The sequence below is a fragment of the Mobula birostris genome, chromosome 3, assembly GCF_030028105.1.
Source record: "Mobula birostris isolate sMobBir1 chromosome 3, sMobBir1.hap1, whole genome shotgun sequence".
NCBI lineage: Eukaryota > Metazoa > Chordata > Chondrichthyes > Myliobatiformes > Myliobatidae > Mobula > Mobula birostris.
In genome coordinates this window covers 58,443,556-58,467,309 of record NC_092372.1, presented here as the reverse complement: position 1 = coordinate 58,467,309, position 23,754 = coordinate 58,443,556, and the positions used below count along the sequence as shown (strand labels likewise).

The 23,754-nt window shown below is 37.9% G+C and overlaps 1 protein-coding gene across 1 annotated transcript in view; it reads left to right on the top strand.

Moving 5' to 3' along the window:
- The window catches only part of cracd (capping protein inhibiting regulator of actin dynamics), a 79,341-nt gene extending 56,124 nt beyond the window's left edge, over positions 1-23,217 (top strand). Inside the window, exons 7-8 of the mRNA XM_072251827.1 lie at positions 20,590-20,755; positions 22,873-23,217. Of these exons, the coding sequence (XP_072107928.1) occupies positions 20,590-20,755; positions 22,873-23,033 (327 nt within the window). The 3' untranslated portion in view covers positions 23,034-23,217. The remainder of the gene's footprint in view (positions 1-20,589; positions 20,756-22,872) is intronic.
- Positions 23,218-23,754: the final 537 nt, after the last annotated feature.

Genomic DNA, 23,754 nt, shown 5'->3' with positions numbered 1-23,754 from the left:
AAGAAGAATAGGCATAAATGGATTTTTTTCTGCTTGGCAAGATGAGTATTGTATTACCGGGCCTGGTGCTAGGGCCTCAGCCTTTTACAACTGAATGATTGCTATATTTACCAATGAAGTAAAGATAGATAGGAAATTCATTTGGGACACGAAGCTACAAAAGAATATAGATTAAATAAGTAGGCAAACTTCTGACAAATGGAGTATGGGGAAAGATGGGATGTTGCCTAATTTTGGCAGGAAAGATTTAAAAAATCATATTGCTGAATGATGAACAAGAGAAAATCTGCAGATGCTGGAAATCCAAGCAGCACACACAAAATGCTGGAGGAACTCAGCAGACCAGGTCTGATGCTGCCTGGCGTGCTGAGTTCCTCGAGCATTTTCTGAGTGTTGCTGAATGATGAGGATGGCAGAGATCCTTAGAATTTGTACATTTTAGTCCATGATTCACAACAGGGATAGTAAATAATTAACAAAGCCTGCAATGTTATCACTTACTGCTAACTACTGAATATAAAAGAAGGGAGGACGTGCTCAAATTCTATGGAATATTCATACAGCTGGAGTACTGTGCACATGACTGACTCCATATTTGAAGTTTACTAGACTATTACCTGCTGAGGTTTCAATGAGTCAGGGTTGTTTTGAGACAGATATTTCAGATAAAAACAATGGTGCATGCGCACCAACATTAATCGTCTGCTCACGAGTGCATGTACAAGTATATCATAACATCCCCCTTTTTATCAAAACAAAGAAAAGGAACAATTGTATTAACAATTAAACTCAATTTCGCTGAAGTCTGCTTTGCAGTGTATTTTCACAGAATTAACTTTCAAAGTATTTATTAATCATGCCTTATGTCTCTTATGCCTGTCACAAATACATACCATTTATTATTTCCATTTGTATGAGCATATATACAAAATATAAAACATATTAAAATTCAACTTTAACTTCAAACTACAGACTACACAACCTCAAATAGGACATAGTCCTTCATTGAGTATAAACATGACACTATAATGCCAAATAGTGTCACAGACTTATTATTCAATTGTTCATGCAATTATTCAATGTGGGACAAAGTCTTCTAGATATTGTGGCCTTTTCACCGTGCGGCAAGAACGAGTTTTTACTGTTTTGTCCCAATCCTGTTGTTTGTTATTTGTATGTTTCAACGTTTGTGTTAGTATTTGTGTTGTGTCATTAGCCTCTGCTAGTATTTGGCTGTGTGCATCTGATGCAGTAGGCACACTGTGGTCATTGATCTCGGTTGTTTGACCTAGTTTTGCCTGTTCATATGTGATTAGCTTTTCAGGCAGTTCCTCAGCCGTCTTTCGTAGATGTGTGTGATTACGTCGGTAGATCCCAGAGGGGGTTTGAACTACATATGAACACTCATCAAGGCGCCGACACACAGTTGCTTTCTCCCAATTCTTTTTACCTTGCACCAGGGGTTGCATGCGCACGGTATCCCCTTCTTCGAGTGGGGCAAGATTTTTGGCTGATGTTGTAATTGTTGGCCTGCTGCTGGATGCATTGTTTCATACGCTCGCGTTCGCGTACAACTCTGGGTTCCAGTAAACTCGCTGTTGTAGGCAGGAGCATGCGTGTGCGGCGATTCATCAAATGCTGGGCAGGACTTGTGCTGAGCCCTTGCGAAGGTGTGTTGTGATGGTCTAGAAGTGCGAGGTAGGAGTCTCCACTTGGCAGCTCATGGAGTAAGACGTTTTTGTCGTAGCTCCATCTTTCACAACTTACTTTCCACTGCTGGATTCATTTCAAGTCTGAAGATTTATTATTTTTGCTGAAGGATTTACGATGGCTGATATTCGATCTGGAACCGAATTAAGAAGTGGCAAAACTCTTCCCAAAGCTCAACAAACGAAGAAATCAGAGGAAGTTTCTACTTCAGAAAGAATGCTCTCTTTAATAGAAGCTATTAACGCAAAGATCGGTACGGTGGATACCAAAATCGATAAATTGATGAATGCTAATGAAATGCTTGAAAAAACCATTCTCGTTGTTCAGGAATCTTTGAAGAATCTGGAAGATCGATATCTGACGCTTAAGCAGAGCACTCATAGAATTGAAAGAGAACAGGAGTTAATGAGTCAAACTATTAAAGAGCAGGATTTGAATACTGTATGTCTTTTATGGAAAATAAAATTAATGAGACTACTTCGGAATTATCAAGAATTAAGAAGAAAACAATTGATCTGGAAAGCAGAGGTCGCAGGATGAATTTATGCATACTGGGTTTGCCTGAAAATACGGAAACCGGTGAGCCATTGAGGTTTTTTTCGAACATGTTATATTCACTCTTGAGTGACATTCTCGAAGCCTGTCCGATATTGGACAGAGCCCACCGAATTCGACGTCCTAAGCCTTCAGCTGAAATGAAACCACATCCTGTAGTTCTGTGTTTGCATTATTTTACAACCAAAGAAGCTATTCTTTGGAATGCAAGGAAAAGGGATAAGCTAATTTATAATCAAGTTAAGATTCATATAGTTGAAGATTTTACCCCAGTGATTTATGCTGAAAGAATTAAATATCGGGAAGTTATGGCTGAACTTTTTAAGATTAACTGTCACCCTTCTCTGTGTTACCCGGCTCATCTGATGATTACTCCACCCAATGCTCGTCTAAAACGGATTGACTCTCCAGAATACGGTTGGAAATTTATAAAGGAGTTTAAGTCCATTTCGTAAGCAATTTGAAAAGTTGATCCTTAGCTGGGAGTTGTTTGTAACGGCTTCGATGAAAGTCCGCTCCACGTTTTATGAGTGCCCAGACACGGACTTAGTTGACTCACTTAGACCTGTTGTTGTTTGCTTTAACAGTTAATATAGTTTTGGATTTAATATATATATATTTATTTATTTTTTTCTTCTTTGATTTGAGTTAATCTTTAGATGGGAGTTGTTTGTTACGGTTTCAATGAAAGTCAGCTCCATGTTTTATGAGTGCTTAGTCATGGATTTGGTTGACTTACTTAGATCTGTTGTTGTTTGCTTTAATAGTTAATGTAGTTTTGAATTCAACTTATATATATTTACTTATTTTTTCTTTGATTTGTAAGTCTTTAATATTAGTTGTAGTATAATGGTTGGATTTATCCTTTTTTTGAATACACGGTTGCGTATTTTAAATGGATTTAAGATGGCTGTCGTTAATTCGGTCTTAATTATTGTTAGACATAATATGAAAATATTTGAAATTTGTTTACTTCTTTATGTATTCTTTGTTATGTCTTTTTGATGGTGATAACGTTTTACTTTGTAAGCAGGGGTTGCTATCTGGAGACAGGGGTTAAAGGTTATTAGGATAGCGTGCCATTTCCCTATTGGACAGTTTCTGGGTTTCTGGGGGAGAAGGTGGGTCTATTAGATTATTTTTTTATCAACTGGGCAATCCTGGGGTTTTTTTTTTTGTCAATCAACTTGCTTTTCTTTCTGATCGAGTCATGCTTCGCCCTTTCTTTGGATTTAGTTTGCGCCTGCGCATTAGTTCACTTCATAAAATTTTTTAATTAAACTTTAAATATGCATCTTAATAAAATTAGTATAACATCTTGGAATTTAAATGGTATGAACCAACCTATTAAGCACAGAAAGATTTTTAAGAAATTAAAAACACTTCATGCAGATATTATTTTTGCGCAGGAGACTGGTATCTGAAGGCAAGATGAAATTTTTTTTTTAATTTTGGAAGGGACCCTTATTTCATTCTTTATCAGTAAATAAAATAAGAGGGGTATCTATTTTTATTAATTCTAAAATCCCTTTTGTTTATTTTAATACTGTTACTGATTTAATTGGAAGATATTCAATTGTCACTGGTCTGTTATGTGGTCAAGAGGTGGCTTTGGTGTGTGTATATGCACCTAATATAGAGAGCCCTGAATTTTTTAAGAAGCTATTTTCTGTATTGCCAAATTTAAATGAATATAAGTTGATTATGGGCAGTGACTTTAACTGCTGTCTCAGTCCGTCAATTGACAGATCGTCCACCAATCCGTCGCTTCCTAATAAAGCTGCGACTTGCATTAATTCTCTTTTATTAGAATACAGTTTGGTGGATATTTGGGGATTTAAACATCCTAAAGAAAAAGAGTTTTCTTTTTTTCCCACATGTATACCATAACCATTCAAGAATTGATTATTTTTTGCTGGACACGCGATTAGTGCCCTCTGTTGCTGAGTGTGCATATGATGTGATTGCGTTGTCAGATCATGCACCTATGAAACTAACTTTGAAGTTTTCTGATAATATTCAGATACCTCAGTGGAAACATAATGTTTTATTGTTACAAGATTCAACCTTTGTAAATTTTATTAAAGAGCAAATTTCTCTATTTTTTGAATTAAGTACAACTGAGGGAATGTCAAATTTGGTTATTTGGGATTCAATGAAATCTTTTCTTAGGGGACAGATAATTTCATATTTAGCAGGTTTAAGAGGGAAAACTAAGGCGGAACTTTTACTTATTACTAATAGGATTAAAGAAATAGATAAAGTTTATTCAGTAATGCCTAGTGAAGATCTCTTTAAGGAAAGGGTGGAAATCCAAACACAGCATGATTTGCTTTTGACTTTTCCCATGAGCAGGAACTTCTTAAATCTAAAAGTCAATTTTATATATACATGGGGACAGGTCAGGCAAATTTCCAGCTGGTCAGTTAAAAGCAAATATGGCTGGAAGACAGATCCTGAAAATATGAAGACCTGATGGAACTGAAACGGTAGATCCTTGTGAAATTAATAAGATATTTATGGATTTCTACTCTAATCTTTATAAATCTGAATTTTCAGACAATATTACTTTTATGAATAGATTTTTGCAAAAATTGAATAAACCTAAAATTTCTATTCAAGATATGAATACATTAGATGCACCTATTAAACAAGAGGGAATAGCAAGGGCTATATCCTCTTCCCAACCAGGTAAGTCTCTAGGACCGGATGGATATACAGTGGAATTTTATAAGACTTTCAATGATACACTTACACCTCATTTATGTCAAATTTTCACTGATTCTATATCCTCTGGGAATCTCCCGAAAACTTTTTATGAAGCTTCAATCTCATTAATTCCTAAAAAAGATGAAGGTTTATCTGAATGAGCTTCCTATAGACCAATCTCTCTATTGAATGTGGATTTTAAAATTTTTTCTAAGATCTTGGCTAATAGACTTGAGAGTATTTTACCTACTGTTATTTTCAATGACCAAACTGGATTTATTAAAAATAGATATTCACATTTTAACATTTGAAGATTATTAAACATTATTCACTCTTCTTCATCTAGAGAATCTGAATGTGTTGTTTCTCTTGATGCAGAGAAAGCCTTTGATAGGGTGGAGTGGTCTTACTTATTTGAGGTTTTGGAAAGATTTAATTTTGGCCTGGGATTTATTTCCTGGATCAAATTGATCTATCATGCACCTATGGCTGCAGTTATAACTAATAATCAAAAATCTCCCTATTTTAGATTATATAGGGGTACTCAGCAGGGATGTCCTCTTAGCCCTTTTATTATGTGACTTGGCTTTAGAACCCCTTGATATTGCTCTCAGAGATTCTAATACTGTTCAGAGTATTAAGAGAGGGGACAAAATACACAAGGTTTCATTATATGCAGATGACCTGTTAGTTTATATTTCAGATCCTAGGAAATCTATTCCTTCTATGTTATCTATAATTTCTGAATTCAGTAGTTTTTCTGGGTATAAATTAAATTTACATAAAAGTGAGTTATTTCCTATTAATAATTACTCGGATCCAAATCATCAAGTACCTTTTAGTATTGCTAAAAATTACTTTACCTATCTTGGTATTAAAAGTACTAAAAATTTTAAGGACCTTTATAAATATAATTTTTTTTCCATTAATTGAATACACCAAACAAATGCTTTCTAAATGGTCGCCTATGTCATTATCATTAATAGGTCGAATTAATGCTATTAAAATGATAGCTTTACTGGAATTCTTACATATATTTCAGGCAGTTCCTTCCTTTGTTCCTAAGACATTCTTTGACAGAATAGACTCTATAATCTTATCTTATATTTGGAACAATAAAAATCCTAGATTGAGTAAACCCTTATTGCAGAAATTAAAAAAGGATGGTGGTATGGCTTTGCCAAATTTTAGAATGTATTACTGGGCAATTAATATTCGATATATTACTTTTTGGATTCACTATTCAGACATACATGAATGTCCTTCATGGTTGGATTTGGAGGAAAACTCGGTGAAGGGGTTCTCTTTGGCCTCTTTACTGGGAGCCCCTCTTCCCTTTTTATTTTCTAAGATTAGTAGACAAGATTTTAATCCCGTAATTAAACATACATTAAGAATTTGGTTTCAGTTTTGTAGATTTTTTGAGTTAAATAATTTTATTCTTTCTAGTAATATCCATCTTAATTATTTTTTTAAACCATCAATTTTGGATAAGGCCTTTTTAATTTGGAAAACCAAGGGAATAATAACTTTTTCAGATTTGTTTTTAGGGGATTGTTTAATGTCTTTTTCTCAGTTAGTGGAAAAGTACGATTTATCTAATGTACACTTTTTTAGATATTTACAAATTAGGAATTTTTTACGTGGTTTGTTGCCAAATTACCCTTCTGCTTATCCACCTAATGTGACAGATGCTTTCTTTCAGTTTAAACCATTTCAAAAAGGGTTGATAGCTATAATCTATAAATGGTTATTGAATTCATGAATGATACCTAATGATAAAATTAAACGTGCTTGGGAATCGGAATTTCAAGAGTCATTTTCAGATAATCAATGGAGTAAAATTTTTCATTTGGTTAATAACTCATCTATTCATGCCCGTCATTCCTTGATACAGTTCAAGGTAGTGCATCGGGCCTATATGTCAAAGGATAAACTAGCGCGTATTTTTTCCAATATTAATCCTATTTGTGACAGATGCAGACATCCCACCTCTCCCGGAAGTTCCAAGAGTCTCCCACATATTGATAGCAGCTCCCTGACGCCCGGAAATTATATACAATAACCCGGAAATCGATTTTTTGAGAGGGAGCCGGAGAGGGAAAGCGAGAGCAAAAGCAAGCATCCTGATTGGTCTCTCTTCGTGCTAAGTAGACCTATCAGTTTTCTCTGTGGGCAAGCTTTACGGTCGACCTCAAAAATAATGACAGTGTTGCTCGCTGCACTATTTGCAACAGTGACGTTTCTATTAATAATTACATTGCTCATGGTGGGTTAAAATGTAAAAGACATGTTGAGGTGAGTTTAACAGGTGTCATTTGTTCATTAGCATAGCTAAAGTTATTTAAACTAGCTGGCTAGCTGCTAAGGAGCTACTCTATTGATGTCCTACGTGATGAGGCCAAACTCCCTGTAGACTTGCTTAAAGTTGTAATAGAATAAACATAATAATATAATATAAGTACATATTTTAATGTCACATTTTCTGTACATACCCAACTTGGTTTACAGATTAGACAAAATCACGAAACAAAGTATTACATACACCCTTGGAGGTCGACCGGGGGTGCGGTATATGGGGTTGCGGGGGACAGGGGTGCTACCTCACTGAAATGAGTTTTTGCAGGGTGGGATGTCTGCAGATGTAATATTGAGGTGGCCACTTTAAACTCATATGTCTTGGTCCTGTATAAAGCTAGTTAGCTTTTGGAGAGATGTTTTTAAAATGCTATCAAAAGTCTTGGATCTGGATTTACAACCTAATTTACTTACGGCAATGTTTGGGATTATCCCATTGGAAGCAGGAAATATTCCTGTTTCCGCTCAATGTATGAAAGCCTTTTTGACTTTATTGGCTAGAAGAGCCACTTTATTGAAGTGGAAGGATTCTAATCCATCTACTATCTTTTTCTGGCTTCCCTCCATTATGTCCTGTTTAAGTTTAGAGTAAATAAGAAGTCGGACCTTTGATACATCCTCTTTTTTTGGTTAGTTGGTTAACATTGTTTAGGTTAGTTTTTCTTTTGGGGTATATTTTTATATTTTTTTTCTATTTTTTAATATATATTGTATTTGTATCCTGTACGATTGAGAGGTTTAATACCCATGTGTCAACTGGGTTTATAATTAAATATGTTAATTATAACAATGAAATCCCAGTAACTTTGTATCAATATTATGTTATGTTTACCATTATGAAACCAATAAAAAGATTAAAAAAGAAAGAAAAGATAAATTTGAGCAAATATGGTGACCTTTTATTCTATATTTTCATTTGATTTATCACTCTTCCAATTACTTTCTTTTTTTGAAAGTTTTAGAGTTGATCAGAAAGTCTTTCTTTTTTTCTTGGATGTATCCTCTGAATGGACTGCCCAGTCCCCCCATTTTTTTTCTTTTTTTTAGTGCGGTGGTTTTTTTTCCTTTCATTTTAAATTTAGTTTTTTTCCCTCTCTTTATGAATTGATAAGAGGAGAATTAGTTGTCCTTTTTTAATTATATATTGCATACTTGCTTATTCCTATGTATGATTATGACAATATCTATTTCATCTTTTGTTTATATTGTTGCTGATATATACATTTGAGATAATTTTCCCCTTGTCTGTATATATGTTTTCTCTAATCAATAAAAAGATTAATAAAAAAGTGTGAGGTAGGGATCTGCTGGCGATTTGTTGCTCTTTGTGAGGATCTGCCTAGCTGTTTTAACTGCTGACTCAGCTTTTCCATTCGCTTTACTATTTCTGGAGCAGCTACGCAAGTGCTCAAAATCCCATTCTCGTGCAAATCTGTGAAACTCCGCTGACGCGTACTGTGACCCATTATCACTAACCACTTGAGCCTTCAATTTGCAAATAACGGCTGCGCTGGTCATATCGCAAAGAAGATCTACCTCGAAGAAATTGCTGTAGTAATCAACGGTGACGAGCTATGTTCCCTCTAAGCTGTGCGCGTGTGCGCATGCACACACGTTTTTCAACCAGCGCACAAAGGAAATTAATGTGTGCACAAAAGGTTAGTTACCTAAAATAATATAGTAATTAATAATTATACTTATTGAAAATAATAGCTAAATGTTTCTGTTAACTAGTTAGTTGACTAAATACTGTCACAAGAAATTGATAAACATCACATACAAAGTAGCTTTACAGGTTTTAAGTGATGTCTTTGATGAACTGGCTGCACTGTGCAAGATTCTGCAAAAGAGTGGCCTGACAGCGACTGATTCACTTCATTTTGCACGAGGCAGAATTAACAAGATAAGAAAGCAGTATCTGGGAGACAGTGTTTTGTGGAGTGACAAAGTTAAAGTTTTGCTAAGCCAACAACGTGTAGAAAACGTCACAGTAGATACAAGTTCGCTGTTGACTTTTATAAATAGTCTTTGTATTCATTTAGAAGGAAGGTTTCCTGAAGATAAGGTACAAGAATGGTCAGCTTCTGATTTCTCCGCAATTGCAGATTGTGACTTCACATTTGGCGATGAACAAGTTAATGCCTTATGTCTAGATTTTCTAGCTGAAAATACTGTAATAGTTAGACAGTTTAATGATTTCAAATTTTCCATGCAAGAAAAAATTAAATCCAAACTGATTTCAAACTTTGCTCAGCTAGTGGCATTTATACTTCAAAATGAACAGATTTGCGATCTTGCACAGTTGATGGACAATGGGGGATCCTTTCTGCGTCTAGTGCGGACTGTGAGCGAGGTTTTAGCCTAATGAATCGACTCAAAAACAAGCTGAGAAATCATTTAGGTGAATGTTTGGATATGTTAATGAGAATCAAAAGCTATCAATTGGATGGAAGTTCTATTAGTCTAGATAGAATTTACAACGAATGGGTAAATGGCAAAGACAGGAGAGAAAAAATAACTGAGTGACTTAAATATGTATGTTATTTTGTTGTTATTCTGTGCAGTTTTATGTCAAATATTTTGTAAACTTACATAAACTGTGCTACTTGTGCTTTCAGTGCGCACATACTTTTGTCACAGGAAAAAAATTGCACAACATAAGATTTTTGCGCACACTGGCTACTAAAAATTAGATGGAACATTGGTGACGAGGTATTCTTTTCCTTTGAATGTAAACAGGTCGGTACCTATCTTTTCCCACGGCCGAGCAGGTACCTCATGACTTATAAGCAATTCTTTCTGCTGACTCATTTCGTATGTATGACAAATATCACATGTAGCAATATATTGCTTGATGTCGTTGCTCACGCCTGGCCAAAAAAGACATTTGCGTGCGTGTCTGAGGCATCCTTCTATGCCCAAGTGAGACGAATGAATTCTTTCCTTCATTTGCTTTCGCTCGCTTTGCGGTATGACGACACACTCACCTTTGAAGATTAAGCCGTCTTGGACTGCGAGCTCATCCCTATAGCTATAGTAGGGTGTAAGTTGCTCTGGTAGTGTGTCACATTTGCTCGGCCATCCACTGATGATTACGCGTTTCAACATCTGTAGTGTGTCATCTTTCGTTGTTTCTACGCGAATCTGCTCTAGACGCTCATCGCGGATTGGCAGGTGTAATAGCATGTTGACTTCGTCGAAGCTGCTCTCCTGGCCTGGAGTACCGCTAACTGCTCGTGATAGCGTATCCGCGAGGTGCATGAGCTTTCCTTGACAGTAGATGATGTCAAAGTCATAGCTCCGCAGGCGAAGAAGCATTCCCTGCAGGCGCTTCGGTGCCTTCACCAACAGCTTCTTAACTATCATTTCGAGCGGCTTGTGATCACTGAGTACTCTTGTGAAGCAGCCAAAAGAGTATTGATGAAAATGCTCAAGTGTGAAAACGATTGTGAGCATTTCCTTTTCGATCGCTGCGTAACGCGTTTCTGTGTCCGTTAGCGCTCTGCTTGCATATGCGATCGGACGTCCGTTCTGGAGGAGTGCTGCCCCTAGGCCTTTGTTGCTGGCGTCACATTGGATGGTTAGCTCTTCCTTAGAATTGTAGTTTGCTAACACCGGTGCTTCAGATACCATCCGCTTGATCTTGGAGAGAGCCTTTTGCTGCTCAGCTGACCACTCCCATGCTAAATCTGGCTTTGTCAGCTGTCTTATTGGCTCAAGGGTATCTGAGAGACTTGATAGAAAACGGCTCAGGTAGTTGACAAATCTGATCAATCGCTGTACTCCCTGCACATCCGTGGGTGGTGGCATGTTGAGAACGTCAGCGACCTTTTTAGGATCAGGATGAAGTCCCTCACTTGTGATGAGGTGCCACAAAAAGGGTATCTCTGTCACTCTGAAGACAGATTTGTTCTTGTTGAGCCTGATATGCTGCCCTGCACAACGCTGTAATAGCTGCTCAAGTTTCACATCATGATCGGCGATTGCCTTTTCCTGCGTTTCCCCTTTTCTGTACACCAGAATGCCGTCTGTGACACAGATCACTCCCGGTAGTCCTTCCAGCGCCTGATGCAACCTGTGCTGGAAGATCTCTGATGAAACGCTGGTTCCAAACAGGAGTCTGAGCCATCTATACTGTCCGAAAGGTGTATTGAAAGTGGTGAGCATGCTTGATTCACTGTCCAATTTCACTTGCCAGAATGCAGAACTCAAGTCAAGCTTGCTGAAAACCTTAGCCTGGTCAAGATCTGGCAAAATGTCCTCTATCACCGGAAGGGGGTAGTGTTCTCTCCTTAGCGCTTTGTTCAATGGTCGAGGGTCAATGCATATACGAAGATTGCCATTCTTCTTCTCTGCCACCACTAACTGGCTAACCCACCTTGTAGGTTCATGGACTGGAGCTATCACCTAGCTGTCTACCAGTTGATCAAGCTCAGCTTTCACTTTCTGCTTCACAGTGTGAGGTAGACGTTGTGGGGGTAACACTGTGCGTTGAACTTCCTCATCAATCTGCAGGTGGGCTGCACCCGGAAGCTCCCCGAGCGCATCATCGAACACCTGCATAGCGTTATGCTGGTGTGCATTGTTTTTCTTTGTGTAGATGCATGCACCCTGCAAAAGTTGTCATCGTTGACTGTAATCAGCTTCATTTGCTGGATGGCCCTGCTTCCCAGCAATGGTGTAAAGTTGTCAGCGACCACGACAAATTCAACAGAATACTTGCGGTTCGTCATGGGGTTACGCAATTTCACTCTGCACATCCCTCCTGCATCCATGGTGGTCTTATTCCACATCATCAGCTTTTTTGTACCTAGTCTTAGTATGTGGTCTACTCCCTCCAAGTATTTGCGGGGTAAAATGTTACTGCTCGCCCCACTGTCGACTTGGAAGTCTGTAGGCTTTCCATTGATGAGCATCTGTGCGAATACGTCATCCTTTGTCTTCAAACTGTTGACCACCAGTATGACATTGTCGATAAACTCGGTGCTGCTGTCACTGTCGGTTTGGTCACCGCTTTGTGCTTCCACCCCATGCACGGGCTTCTGCTTGCATATCTTTGCAAAGTGATTTTGAATGCCACACGCCTTGCACGCCTGTCTGTATGCTGGGCATTGTTGCTCGTCTCTTGCATGTTCCGTGCTACAGTACTTGCAAGGGTTCACTTCGCTTCTGTGCCTGTTCAAGGTGCCTTTTGCTCTGGCTCCACCACTAGCACTAGCCTTCTGTCCAGGATGCTTTGAACCTTTGAACCTTTCTTGTTAGTGCGAGGTTTAATCCCATGGACAGTAGCGGAACTGCTATCTGTACTGAATGCTTGTAGGTGTGATTCAGCCATTTCTGTGCTTTTATAGATGTCAGTGCAGTCACTGAGTGATAGCTTTCTCTCTTGTAGCAGACATTTTCTGGTTTGGGAGTCGTTAATGCCCAGTACGATCTCGTTTCTCAGCAGACTGCCTGACATACACGTGCAAAAATTACATGACCTTGCAAGAGATCTAAGGCTGGCAAGAAACGATTCAAAGGTCTCACCTTGTTCTTGTTGCTGCTTGTTGAACAAGTACTGTTCATATGTCTCATTTTTCTCACCAATAGCATATCTGTCAAATGCAGCTAAAATCTTTGTGAGGTCTTGGCCTTCAGCCTTGTCTGCGAACACAAAACTGTTGTAGACCTCAAGTCCTGACGGTCCATTTGTATGTAAAAATAATGCCGTCTGGTGTGCTGGAACTTGTATGTGCAGGTGTGCTACGACACTGTAGTTCGTCCACATCTGCCGCCATGTCTTCCATCCGTCTATCACTCTGCAGTTGACCGTCGCGGGCGGATGCCGCTGACTGGGGGAGGACTTCCACCCTGACCGTGGTTCCCCGGCACAGGGTCGCCCACGGGTGCTGGATGCCGCTGAGGTTCTGCTGTCTCACCTCCAGGCATTGCTACTGCACCCGTCTCTATTTGTGGCTGGTTGCTCGTCTCGGTTGATATTTTTCTACTCTTACACTCACCCACCGACGTTTCAGAGTTGTGTTATTATTATACTGTCAACTGCAAGTTGAAAACATCGGGCACTGCAGTTGAAAAGAGCAATTTTCCGAGCCCCACCGCTGCCACCATGTTTCAAGACAGATATTTCAGATAAAAACAACGGCGCATGTGCACCAACTTTAATCGTCTGCTCACGAGTGCATGTATAAGTATATCATAACAGGGTTAACTTGAATGGAACATAAGACTGAGGGTTCTTGACAGGATAAACCTTAAGAGACTGCTTATTCTTATGTAAAAAGCTGGAATGAAGCATCATTATTCTAAAGAAGGCAACTACTTATTTTTAATATTATACAGTATTATAAAATCTCTAGATTCCTGTTGAATTTAAAGGGAGCACAAGAAACAGGACCCAGTGAGTCAGACTCCAAACCATTGGTCGGACAGCATCTATGGATGGGAATAAACAGTTGACATTTCAGGCTGAGACTGTTCATCAGGACTGTCCAAAATGTTGACTGTTTATAAATGCTGCCAGGTCTGCTGAGTTCCTCCAGAATTTTGTGTGGATTGCTCAAGATTTCCAGCATCTGTAGAATCTCCTGTGTTCAAATCACTGAAATATCTGAACCATAGGATAGTGAATTATTGGAATTTTACTGTAATAGAGTTTAAATAATATTTCAAAACAATGATAGAATAGGTTGATAGATGGCAACTGAAGTCTGAGGCAGAGATATATCAGTGATTCCTAATGGGTGCGGTTATGTGTCTAATGGAGCTTTAGGGGAAATAGAAGCATCAGGGGGCATTCAAGATTCTTGGGGAGGGGTAAGCAGCACCCTAACTTGAGGCACAAGACCTTGTCAACTCACTGCCATTGTCAATATCCAACAGGTGTTCCCAGATTAATTTTTTATTTTAATTTAGCCCCATTAATGATGGATAAATATGTACAGCGGGATCTCTGAGTCTGAAGGCGGTGAAGCCTTGAATTCTAATCCTGCTGAGAAACAGAAGCTACAGAAAGCACGTCAGTACAATGTTACATGCCTGGAATATGGTTTTATTCCGTTCCCATCACATCAGCAATGCCCCATGTGTCTTAGTGGTAATACTATACTGTCTAATGAAGCCATGAAACCATCAAGATTGCAGGAACATGTCCATAAAAGACCCCCTGAAAAGGCTATTTATGGTATGACTCAGTTCCAGAAGATAAAAGAAGCATTTGAAAAGCATTGCACACTTGAGTTATTTGCTAAGAAAGCTAAAAATAACCTTTTTAGTGGTCTCATTGCTTATAACATTTCGAAAATGATTGCAAACTGTGGAGAATCTCATACAATTGGTGAAAGCTTAATAATGCCTGCTGTATCAGAAGTGCTCACCACTGTCTTCAAAATGGATACCAGTATTTTAAAATCCATTCACCTGAGTAATAACTCTAGCTCATTGATGAAATGAGTGATGACATTGAGTATCAAATATGCAGAAAGCTACAAAAAACAGAATTTGGGATACAACTGGATGAATCAGCTGTGTGAGACAATAAGGCATTGCTAATGGCACATGTATAATTTATCAAAAAAGGAAAAGTTTATATGAGGGGTGATTGATATGTTCGTGGCCTAAGGTAGAAGGGGTCAATTTTAGAAAACCTAGCACATTTATTTTTCAACATAGTCCCCTCCTACATATACACACTTAGTCCAGCGGTCGTGGAGCATACGGATCCCTTCTTTGTAGAAGTGGTCCACAGCAGGGGTGATTGATAAGTTCGTGGCCTAGGTAGAAGGAGATGAGTTATAAAGCTCTCATTACAGGCACATGCAGTTCAACCCTTTGAGTGAAAATGCAGAAAGTTTGAAGTGAATAACTCATCTCCTTCTACCTTAGGCCACAAACTTATCAATCACCCCTGCTGTGGACCACTTCTGGAGGTCCAAGACGCCAACTCCTACAAAGAAGGGATCCATATGCTCCATGACTGCTGGACTAAGTGTGTAAATGTAGGAAAAATATGCTAGGTTTTCTAAAATTGACTCCTTCTACCTTAGGCCACGAACTTATCAATCACCCCTCATAAATAGATTCTCTTTTGTAAAAAGTTGAAAACAAATATCAATGGAGAATCAATCTACAATGAGCTCAAAATATATATTGAGAATAAAAGTATTCTGATTAGGAACATGATTTCTTGTGCAACAGTTGGAGCACCATATATGATAGGTCACCATGCTGGTTTAGTGGCATTTATGAAAAAAGAAATTCCGAGCTTGTTTGTAATCCATCATGACATCTCACCGCCAAAACCTTAGCCAACGACTTCTTACAAGCATGATTCTTGGTGAAAACTGCCCAGCGGATTATCAGCACCCAATTGCCCACCATTGAGAACATCTACCATAAACGCTGCCTGGGCAGAGCGAAAAGCATTATCAGGGATTCATCTCACCCTAACCATGGACTTTTCACTCTCCTCCCATCCGGTAGGCGCTACAGGAGCCTCCGCTCCCGCACCAGCAGGCACAGGAAGAGCTTCTTCCCTGAGGCTGTGACACTGCTGAACCTCACATCACAGCGCTAAGCAGTATTGCATCCATATGGTACTGTCTCAATACTTTTATATTTGTGTGCTGTAGCAATTTTTTTATTCGCAGTTATTTTGTAAATAACACTATTCTTTGCATTTCTGGTCAGATGCTAAATGCACTTCATTGGCTTTGTATCTGTACTCAGCACAATGACAATAAAGTTGATTCTAATCTAATCTAATCTAAAGCTCATCCATTAAGTAGCAGAATACTTTGCCAGTTATGCCAAGATAATGATGAAGAGTTTGAACACTTCTTCACACTGAAGTGCATTGGCTGTCAAAAGGCCGCTGTTTAAAATGTTTCTTTGATCTTTTTGACACTGGTTGAACTTTTGTTCAAAGTCGACAAGAGCTTGCGAGACAAGATTGAACTTCTACATGAAGATGTAACATACCTAGCTGATCTTTATGACAAAATTAACATTCTAAATATGAAACTGCATGGTGAGAATTTCAGTTTAATCCAGTCAAAAAGTGCAGTGTCCACTTTTATTGGAAAATTGGAAATATATAAGCAAAACTTAGGGAGAAGAATGTTCTCACAATTTCCTTGCATGGGAAGTATGGCACTCTCTTTCACAGATGATGGTTTGCAAGAGTACTGCTTACACCTGCAGTCACTGAAGAAGGATTTTTAGAATCGATTCAAGGATCTCAACGATCTGGAAGTTCCAGTTTGGGCAATTTACCTATTTCTTTGCAAGGTGCAAGAATAGGTAGAGAACTTGCAAGATGAAATTATTGAAATTCAGAATGATGAAGAAGCAAAAATGCTTTTCAAAAATTTCAGCTTTTGCGGTATGTGGCTACACTGTCATATGAAATTCCCTGGTCTTTGGAGAAGAGTCAAACTGCTCTTCATTGCATTTCCATCCTCCTACCTTGTTGAAAGAGGGTTCAGTGCAGTGAACCACATACTCATAAAAAATAGAAACCACTTGGACATTGTTTACGAATGAGACTTGAGGCTTTTGCTGTCACAACTTGAACCAGATATTTCAACTCTTGCTAAAAACCATCAAGCTCAAGAATCATTGATATTGAAGCTGCTGTACAGCACTCAGGTACTGTGTAAGCCAGGTTTAAAGAAAAATAAAAATTTAAAGCAGAATCATTTTTCTCATGGTAGATATGTTTTAACACAATAGGGTGCCAGAAAGTAAACTGTACCCACTAGGGCCGTTGGAGTGTATGAAAATGCTTCGGGGGCCATTAGGCTAAAAAAGGTTGGGAAATACTGAGATATACAAATCACTATTTATCAGTATGGGGATTGATAGAGTATAAACCAGAAGTAATAAATTAGGTTTAAAGTATTTCGAAATGGGGCAAGAAAAACAGAATGAGAGAATCTTCATCACACTTAAATCTGAAGGAATGGAACACTGGTAAAATTACATTTTCAAAAATGTAATTGATATTGTTTGGCAATTACAACCGATCAGATTAAGCAAGACCAAGAAATATGAGGTTGTACACCTGACTGTAGTAACCTTTACTTCAGTGGCTTGTTTTTGCTGAGTAAGTACATCAGCTTTGTACTCTGATTTCTGTGTGTAATTGTGCATGTATGTTTTTGCACATCGTTGCTGTGAATCGAAAGCCTAAAGTCTATAACCATTGTTTGCTCCTAATGATTTGAATGCCAAGTATATAGGTGTGAGTGGCTTTCACCAATATTTCAACACAAGATCTAAATTACATTGATTTCTTTTCCATGTACTAGCAGAATATTTGTATTTTTAGCTGGACTAGGCTAACTTTTATTCTGGCATTGTATGCAGATGTGGCAATGCTGACATCTGGTGTCATATCCTGATAATTGGCCTTAATCAGATCTTAATCAGACTATAATATAGGAGCAGAATTGAGTGATCTGGCCTACTGAGTCTGTTCCACGATTCAGTCATTTCCCTCTCAACCCCATTTTTCGGCCATCTTCCAGTAACTGTTATTAATCAGGACTCGACCAACTTTCACTTTAAATATGCCCAATACCTTGGCTTTCTCAGCCTTCTGCGCCAGTGAATTCCACAGATTCACCACCCTCTGGTTAAAGAAATTCTTCCTTTTCTCTGCTTTAAAGAGACAGCCTCTATTAAGTGGGTTGCTCAGACCATAAAAGATATTTTCAACTGAAACTAAGGCAAGCTATAACCTTCTTTTGACTCAAATCTCCAAACAATTAAAATGTCAGTGTTTAAGTACCTGAGGAAAATGTCCTGTAATGTAAATCTCTGACAAAAGTCTTGTGAAGGGGAGAGAAAGTTAAATTGAGTCACACTACCACAGACATAATTAGAGAGGATTTGTTACAGATGGCCTTAAATCAGCTGGCACATAGAAATATGCTATGTTCTTTCACTATGGGCAAAAAAGCAGGAAACTATTTTTCCAATATAACTGCTCGAAACTGGCATTGCAGCATGTTTATTTGAAATTAATGTGGTTGTGTAGCTGTAGAAGAGAATGATTAGTGATTAAGACAATCACCTCTGGAGCATCAGAGGGAACCTTTTGCAACACATACATAACTGGAGGAACTCAGCAAGTCAGTCAGAATCTATGAAGGGGAAAAACAAACAACATGTCATCGGAACTGGAAAGAAAGGAGGAGAAGCAGTAGAAGCTGGTAGGTGATGTTTGAGACCAGCTGAAGGGAACGGTGGGTAAATGAGGGGGAAGGTGGGTGAATGAGGGGAAAGGTGGGTAAATGAGGGGGTAGGTGGATGGATAAGGTGATAGGCAGAGGAGGTAAAGGTCTAAAGACATTAATAGGAGAGGTCAGAGGAATATGGAAGAAGGGGGAACCAGAGAGAGATGATGAATAGGTGAGAAGAGAAGGGTATAAGTAATCTACCAAAAGTTAAAAGTTACCAGAACTTTTGATGGACATTAACAGAAAATGTTTTTTCTTTCAAAACCGAAATATGATTTGGGAAAAAAAAAGTTTGGTATTTTGTAATGGCTTAGTTTTGAAATAGAGATTGTTAGTCTCAGGCTATTTTTGTTTCTAAATGCCAATAGCTCATGCAGAAAGTGGCTGTTCATTCCTTCCAGAATATTACAAAAAAAGAATAGATTCTCAGGTCATCAAATATTAGAGGGCAAAGCTTTAAACTGAGAGAGGGAAAATGTAAAGGATATTTGAGGCAGGTTTTTTAATTAGTTGGTGTCAGCAATGCATTGCTAGGGGAAGTGGTGGAAGCAGATACAAAAGCAACATTTGAGAGGCAGTTATACAGACACATACATGGGCAGGAATGGGGGAATATAGACCATGTGTAGGCAAATGGGATATCTCTGGACTGGCATCATGACTTGGCATACGCTGTTTACTGAAGGGCCTGTTCCTGTGCCGTAACTGTTCTAGAATTGTCCTTAGTGTCTGCAAATTACAATCTTTTCCCTATTGTCCTTGAACATTTTAGTCCTTAAGCGATAGGATAAAAGCTGTTAGATACAGTCAAGACTAATTAAATTGAAGTGGAAAAACAACCTATTCACTCTTTAATTAGTGTGGGAACTTCCTTCAGGGATGGACCAATTGTTTGGAGAGGGAAGGGAGTGTGGACTTGTCAATAGAATGTCAGGAATACTCCAGAGATAATCCTGAACTGGATGTCTTTCCTCAGCTGACATTTTTATGTACATAAAGTATAATGCTGAATATCAACATGTCAAGGAATGAGTCTTGACTGTAATAAAGTTATAAAATTTATCTTGTCATCCACAGAACATTATAATGCAGTACAGGCCCTTTGGCCCGCAATGTGCCATCCTTTTAACCTACTGTAAAATCAATCTATCCCTTCTCTCCTACGTAAGCCCTCTTTTTCCATCATCCACGTGCCTAAGAGTTTCTTAAATGTCTCTACCACCAGCCTAACAGCAAGTTCCACACATCACCACTACATGTAAAAAAATCCTTACCTCTGACATCCCCTCCAAACTTTCCTCCAATCACCATAGAATTATGACCCCTTGTATTTGTCATTTCCACCCTAGGAAAAAGTCTTTGTCTATCCACTCAATCTATGCCTCTCATTGTCTTATGTACCTCTATCAAGTCACTTCTCGCCCTCCTTCGCTCCAAAGAGAACAGTTCCAACTCATTTAACCTATCCTCGTAAGATGTCTCTAATCCAGGCAGTATCTTGGTTAATCTCCTCTGCACTCTTTCTGAACCTTCACATCCTTCCTATAATGAGGCAACCAGAACTGAACACAGTATACCAGATGTGATCCAAGCAAGGTTTTATAGAGCTGCAATATTACCTCATGACTCTTTAACTAATGAAGCCCAACGCACTATATGCCTTCTTAACCCTAGCATGAAGTGATTCACTTTGGAAGATTGAATTTGAAGGCAGATTTTTGATTAAGTGGTAAGATTTTTGCTGTGGAGAACAGAGGGGTATCTTGGGGTCCACATCCAGAGACACAACAATTCCTTTTTTTTTCCCTCACTACTAAAAATCCTACCATTGACCCTGTAATCTGCTTTCAAATTCAACCTTCCAAAATGAATCACTTCACACTTTTCCTGGTTGAATTCAAATGCTATCTAATGCTGAATCACCAACATAAATAGTTATATTTCAAACAAGTTGAACACCTAATTACATGCAAGACACATTGAAGAAACTACCTTTTACAATTTGTCAATTCAGATAACAGTCTCCAGCTCTACAGACATTAAAGCAGGCACCCATTATATAAGTTCACTGAAGAAATCCACTCAAGATGAAGAAAAGAAAATTGCAACCAATATTGTATCCAAGGTGGAACGCCGTGAACATCTGAAAAAATCTGCCACACTCCCAACTTCTGTCACAGGTAATTGACACATTTTTTTATTTAAGAAGAATACATTTCAAAAATAGTTTCTATTCTGAAAATAATTAAATAGTTCTATTGCCTCAAAGCTGTTTCCTGAATCATTGTTTTGTTAATATTTCTTCTGCATAGTGTAAAAAGCTCAAGTCTGAGTTTTGACTGATTACAGAGATTTCACTTCCAGTGTGATTGTAACCTTATTACCCTTTTTAGTTAAGGACAGTCACCCTGAAAATCCTCATAGATAGATACTTTATTGATCAGAAAGGAAATTACTGTGTCACAGTAGCATTACAAGTGCACAGATATACAAATATTAGAAGAGAAGGAAGAAGGAATAAAAAAAAACAAGTTACCTCAAAAAGTCTAACAAGAGGGGGTCATCACTTCCCTGGCTATAGGTTGACATGATAGAGCCTAATGGCCGAGGGTAAGAACGACCTCTTATAGTGCTGTTTGGAGCAGCTCAGTTGTCTTAGTACATTACTAAAAGTGCTCCTCTGTTCAGCCAAGGTGGCATGCAGAGGGTGAGGAACATTGTCCGGCATTGCTAGGATTTTCTGTAGGGTCCTTTGTTCTACCACAGCCTCCAGTGTGTCCAGTTTGACTCCTATAGCAGAGCCAGCCTTTCTAATCAGTTTATTGAGCCTGCTGGCATCACCCATGTTGATGCTATTGCCCCAGCAAAAGGCAATGTTTTATAGGGTAGTAAATCTGCCACCTTAATCTGAATCAGCAAACTGCTCTCTAAAATGCCAAGATGACTCATTACCATAAATGCAGGTAAATGTCGTCCTTGCCAACAATGTCTTCATCTACAAACGAATTTTAAAACATTAAAGTAACACACACACAAAATGCAGTAGAACTCAGCAGGCCAGGCAGCATCTATGGAAAAGAATAAAAGAGTACAGTCGATTTTTCGGGCCAAGACCCTTTAGCAGGACTGTTCGTTTTTAATGATACAGAAATGTTAATAATTGAAAGAAAAAATGAAATTGGTTGCATTATTAATTCTCACATTCAAATGAAAATGAATTTTCTCTGTTTCTCAGCCTTATAACAAAGTTAAGGTTTAGTCAAGAGCAGAATACCAAGAGTATTTTGAAAAGGAAAATTCTCAACATCTTTGACTATTATCTTTTACCTTGAATGCTGTACTGTACAGTTCACTTTCAACATGTGGGCAAGAGTCCCTGCAGAAGGGGCCCAATTACAAGGAGAGCTAAAGCTAAGCGGAAATGCAAAAAGTATGCTAAGGTGCTGGCAAGGGATTAGGGTTATTAGAGGGAATTTATGGTAACTGAGGGAAAATGTTACAATACCAATAGAAAGCAGCTCTTCATCTCACTATGCTGAATTTCATCAGTCACCAAAATCTTAATCTATAGTTGTGCTACTTAGATGTAGTATATAAACAATGACCTTCAGCATTTATACATACAAAATTTTTAAAGTTAGAAGTGAATCCTTGCTGTCAATAATAATCTGGTAATAAGTTTTAACTATTCACCTAATTAACTGTATAAGTGCCGCTAGTAAACAGTCGCTTATCATTGAATAAAACTGTGAAAAAATCCACAGCCTGGAAAAAAGTTATAATTTACATGTCTATGAAGGATCTCAGTCATCCAGGTCATTGTATATCAAAAAGTAGTAAATCAAGGCAACTGGACAACACAGCGCAGTTGCCTTGATTTACCACTGCGTGATAGAATGTAATTTACAGTTTACCCACTCCCCAGGTGGTTGGTTTTGTGCTGTTTTTTTAAAGAAGCATGTTGTATTTCCATGTTCTGAGTTAAATAGCCCAGGTGTGCTGGTAAGAAAAAATATCCTCTGCAGACAGTTTGATACATTTTGTTAACTTGAATGAGAATCACTACGTATTGCACTGCAATTTTTTTTGTTTTAGAAGTCTCCAGATAACACTATCTGTAACTACAATTAATCAGTATTTCAAATACACTTGGATTGAATGGGAGGAAAATTGAAGTCATAAAATGATTTTCTTTACAGTAAACTTTTCACACCTTTAATCAGAATGTGTTTACCGTATATCTTACTCTTCAATACATTCATTGTTGTTGATTTTTTAAAAAAATTCTCTTTACTAGTTGAAATTTGTGATTCAGTAGCTTCAACTCCGCCAGTAAAGGAATTGCCGAAGAGGTTCTCAACTCCTGATGCAGCACCAGTATCAGTGGAACCTGCCTGGTTAGCCCTTGCCAAGAGAAAAGCTAAAGCTTGGAGTGACTGTCCTCAGATAATTAAATGACTCCAAATCATCTGGGAACTGCCACCGTGTCCTGTACAACTATCACTAAATAAATAGTGCTAAAGTGTATTTTTTGCATATAGATCAACAATTTTTTTAAAAAATCGCTGCATGTGCTGCAGACATCACCTTTCACAGTAAGTCAAGAATGCAAATACTATATAGTTTGTAAATGTATATTTCCATTTGCAGGCTCTGTAGCTTTCTCAATATGCAGTTTAAATTTGAACATAAAGGAATTGCAATTGCCACTGTATGCATTTAAATGTTGTGCTCTTCAAATGTTTGAGGTCCAGCTGCCACCACTTATCACCCAAATTTTCTTCCAGAAAAGATCTTTTGTTTGCTTTCAAATTTCCTTTTGACTTGTAATACTACAAGATTTAAAAGAATTCAATGCAATATTAAATATTTTTATAATTATATACAAAATTTAATTTTATTTATTATATTACATGCCTGTGATTCTAGAACACAAAGGTTTCCTCTTAATTATTAACTGGTTAATATGGTCAATACATAAAACAAGGTTTAGAGATTAATTAACTATATACCAGAAAACAAATTTAAAATGTCAAGATAAATATAGTAACAAATTACACAAGGTAAGTGATGAAAAATTATTGCCTCCCTTACTCCATTATCATTGATGTTTTTTTAATTTTTCCTGCTGAACAAATTTTGTGTAAAGAAGAGGTCTATATGCTCATTGAATATGATT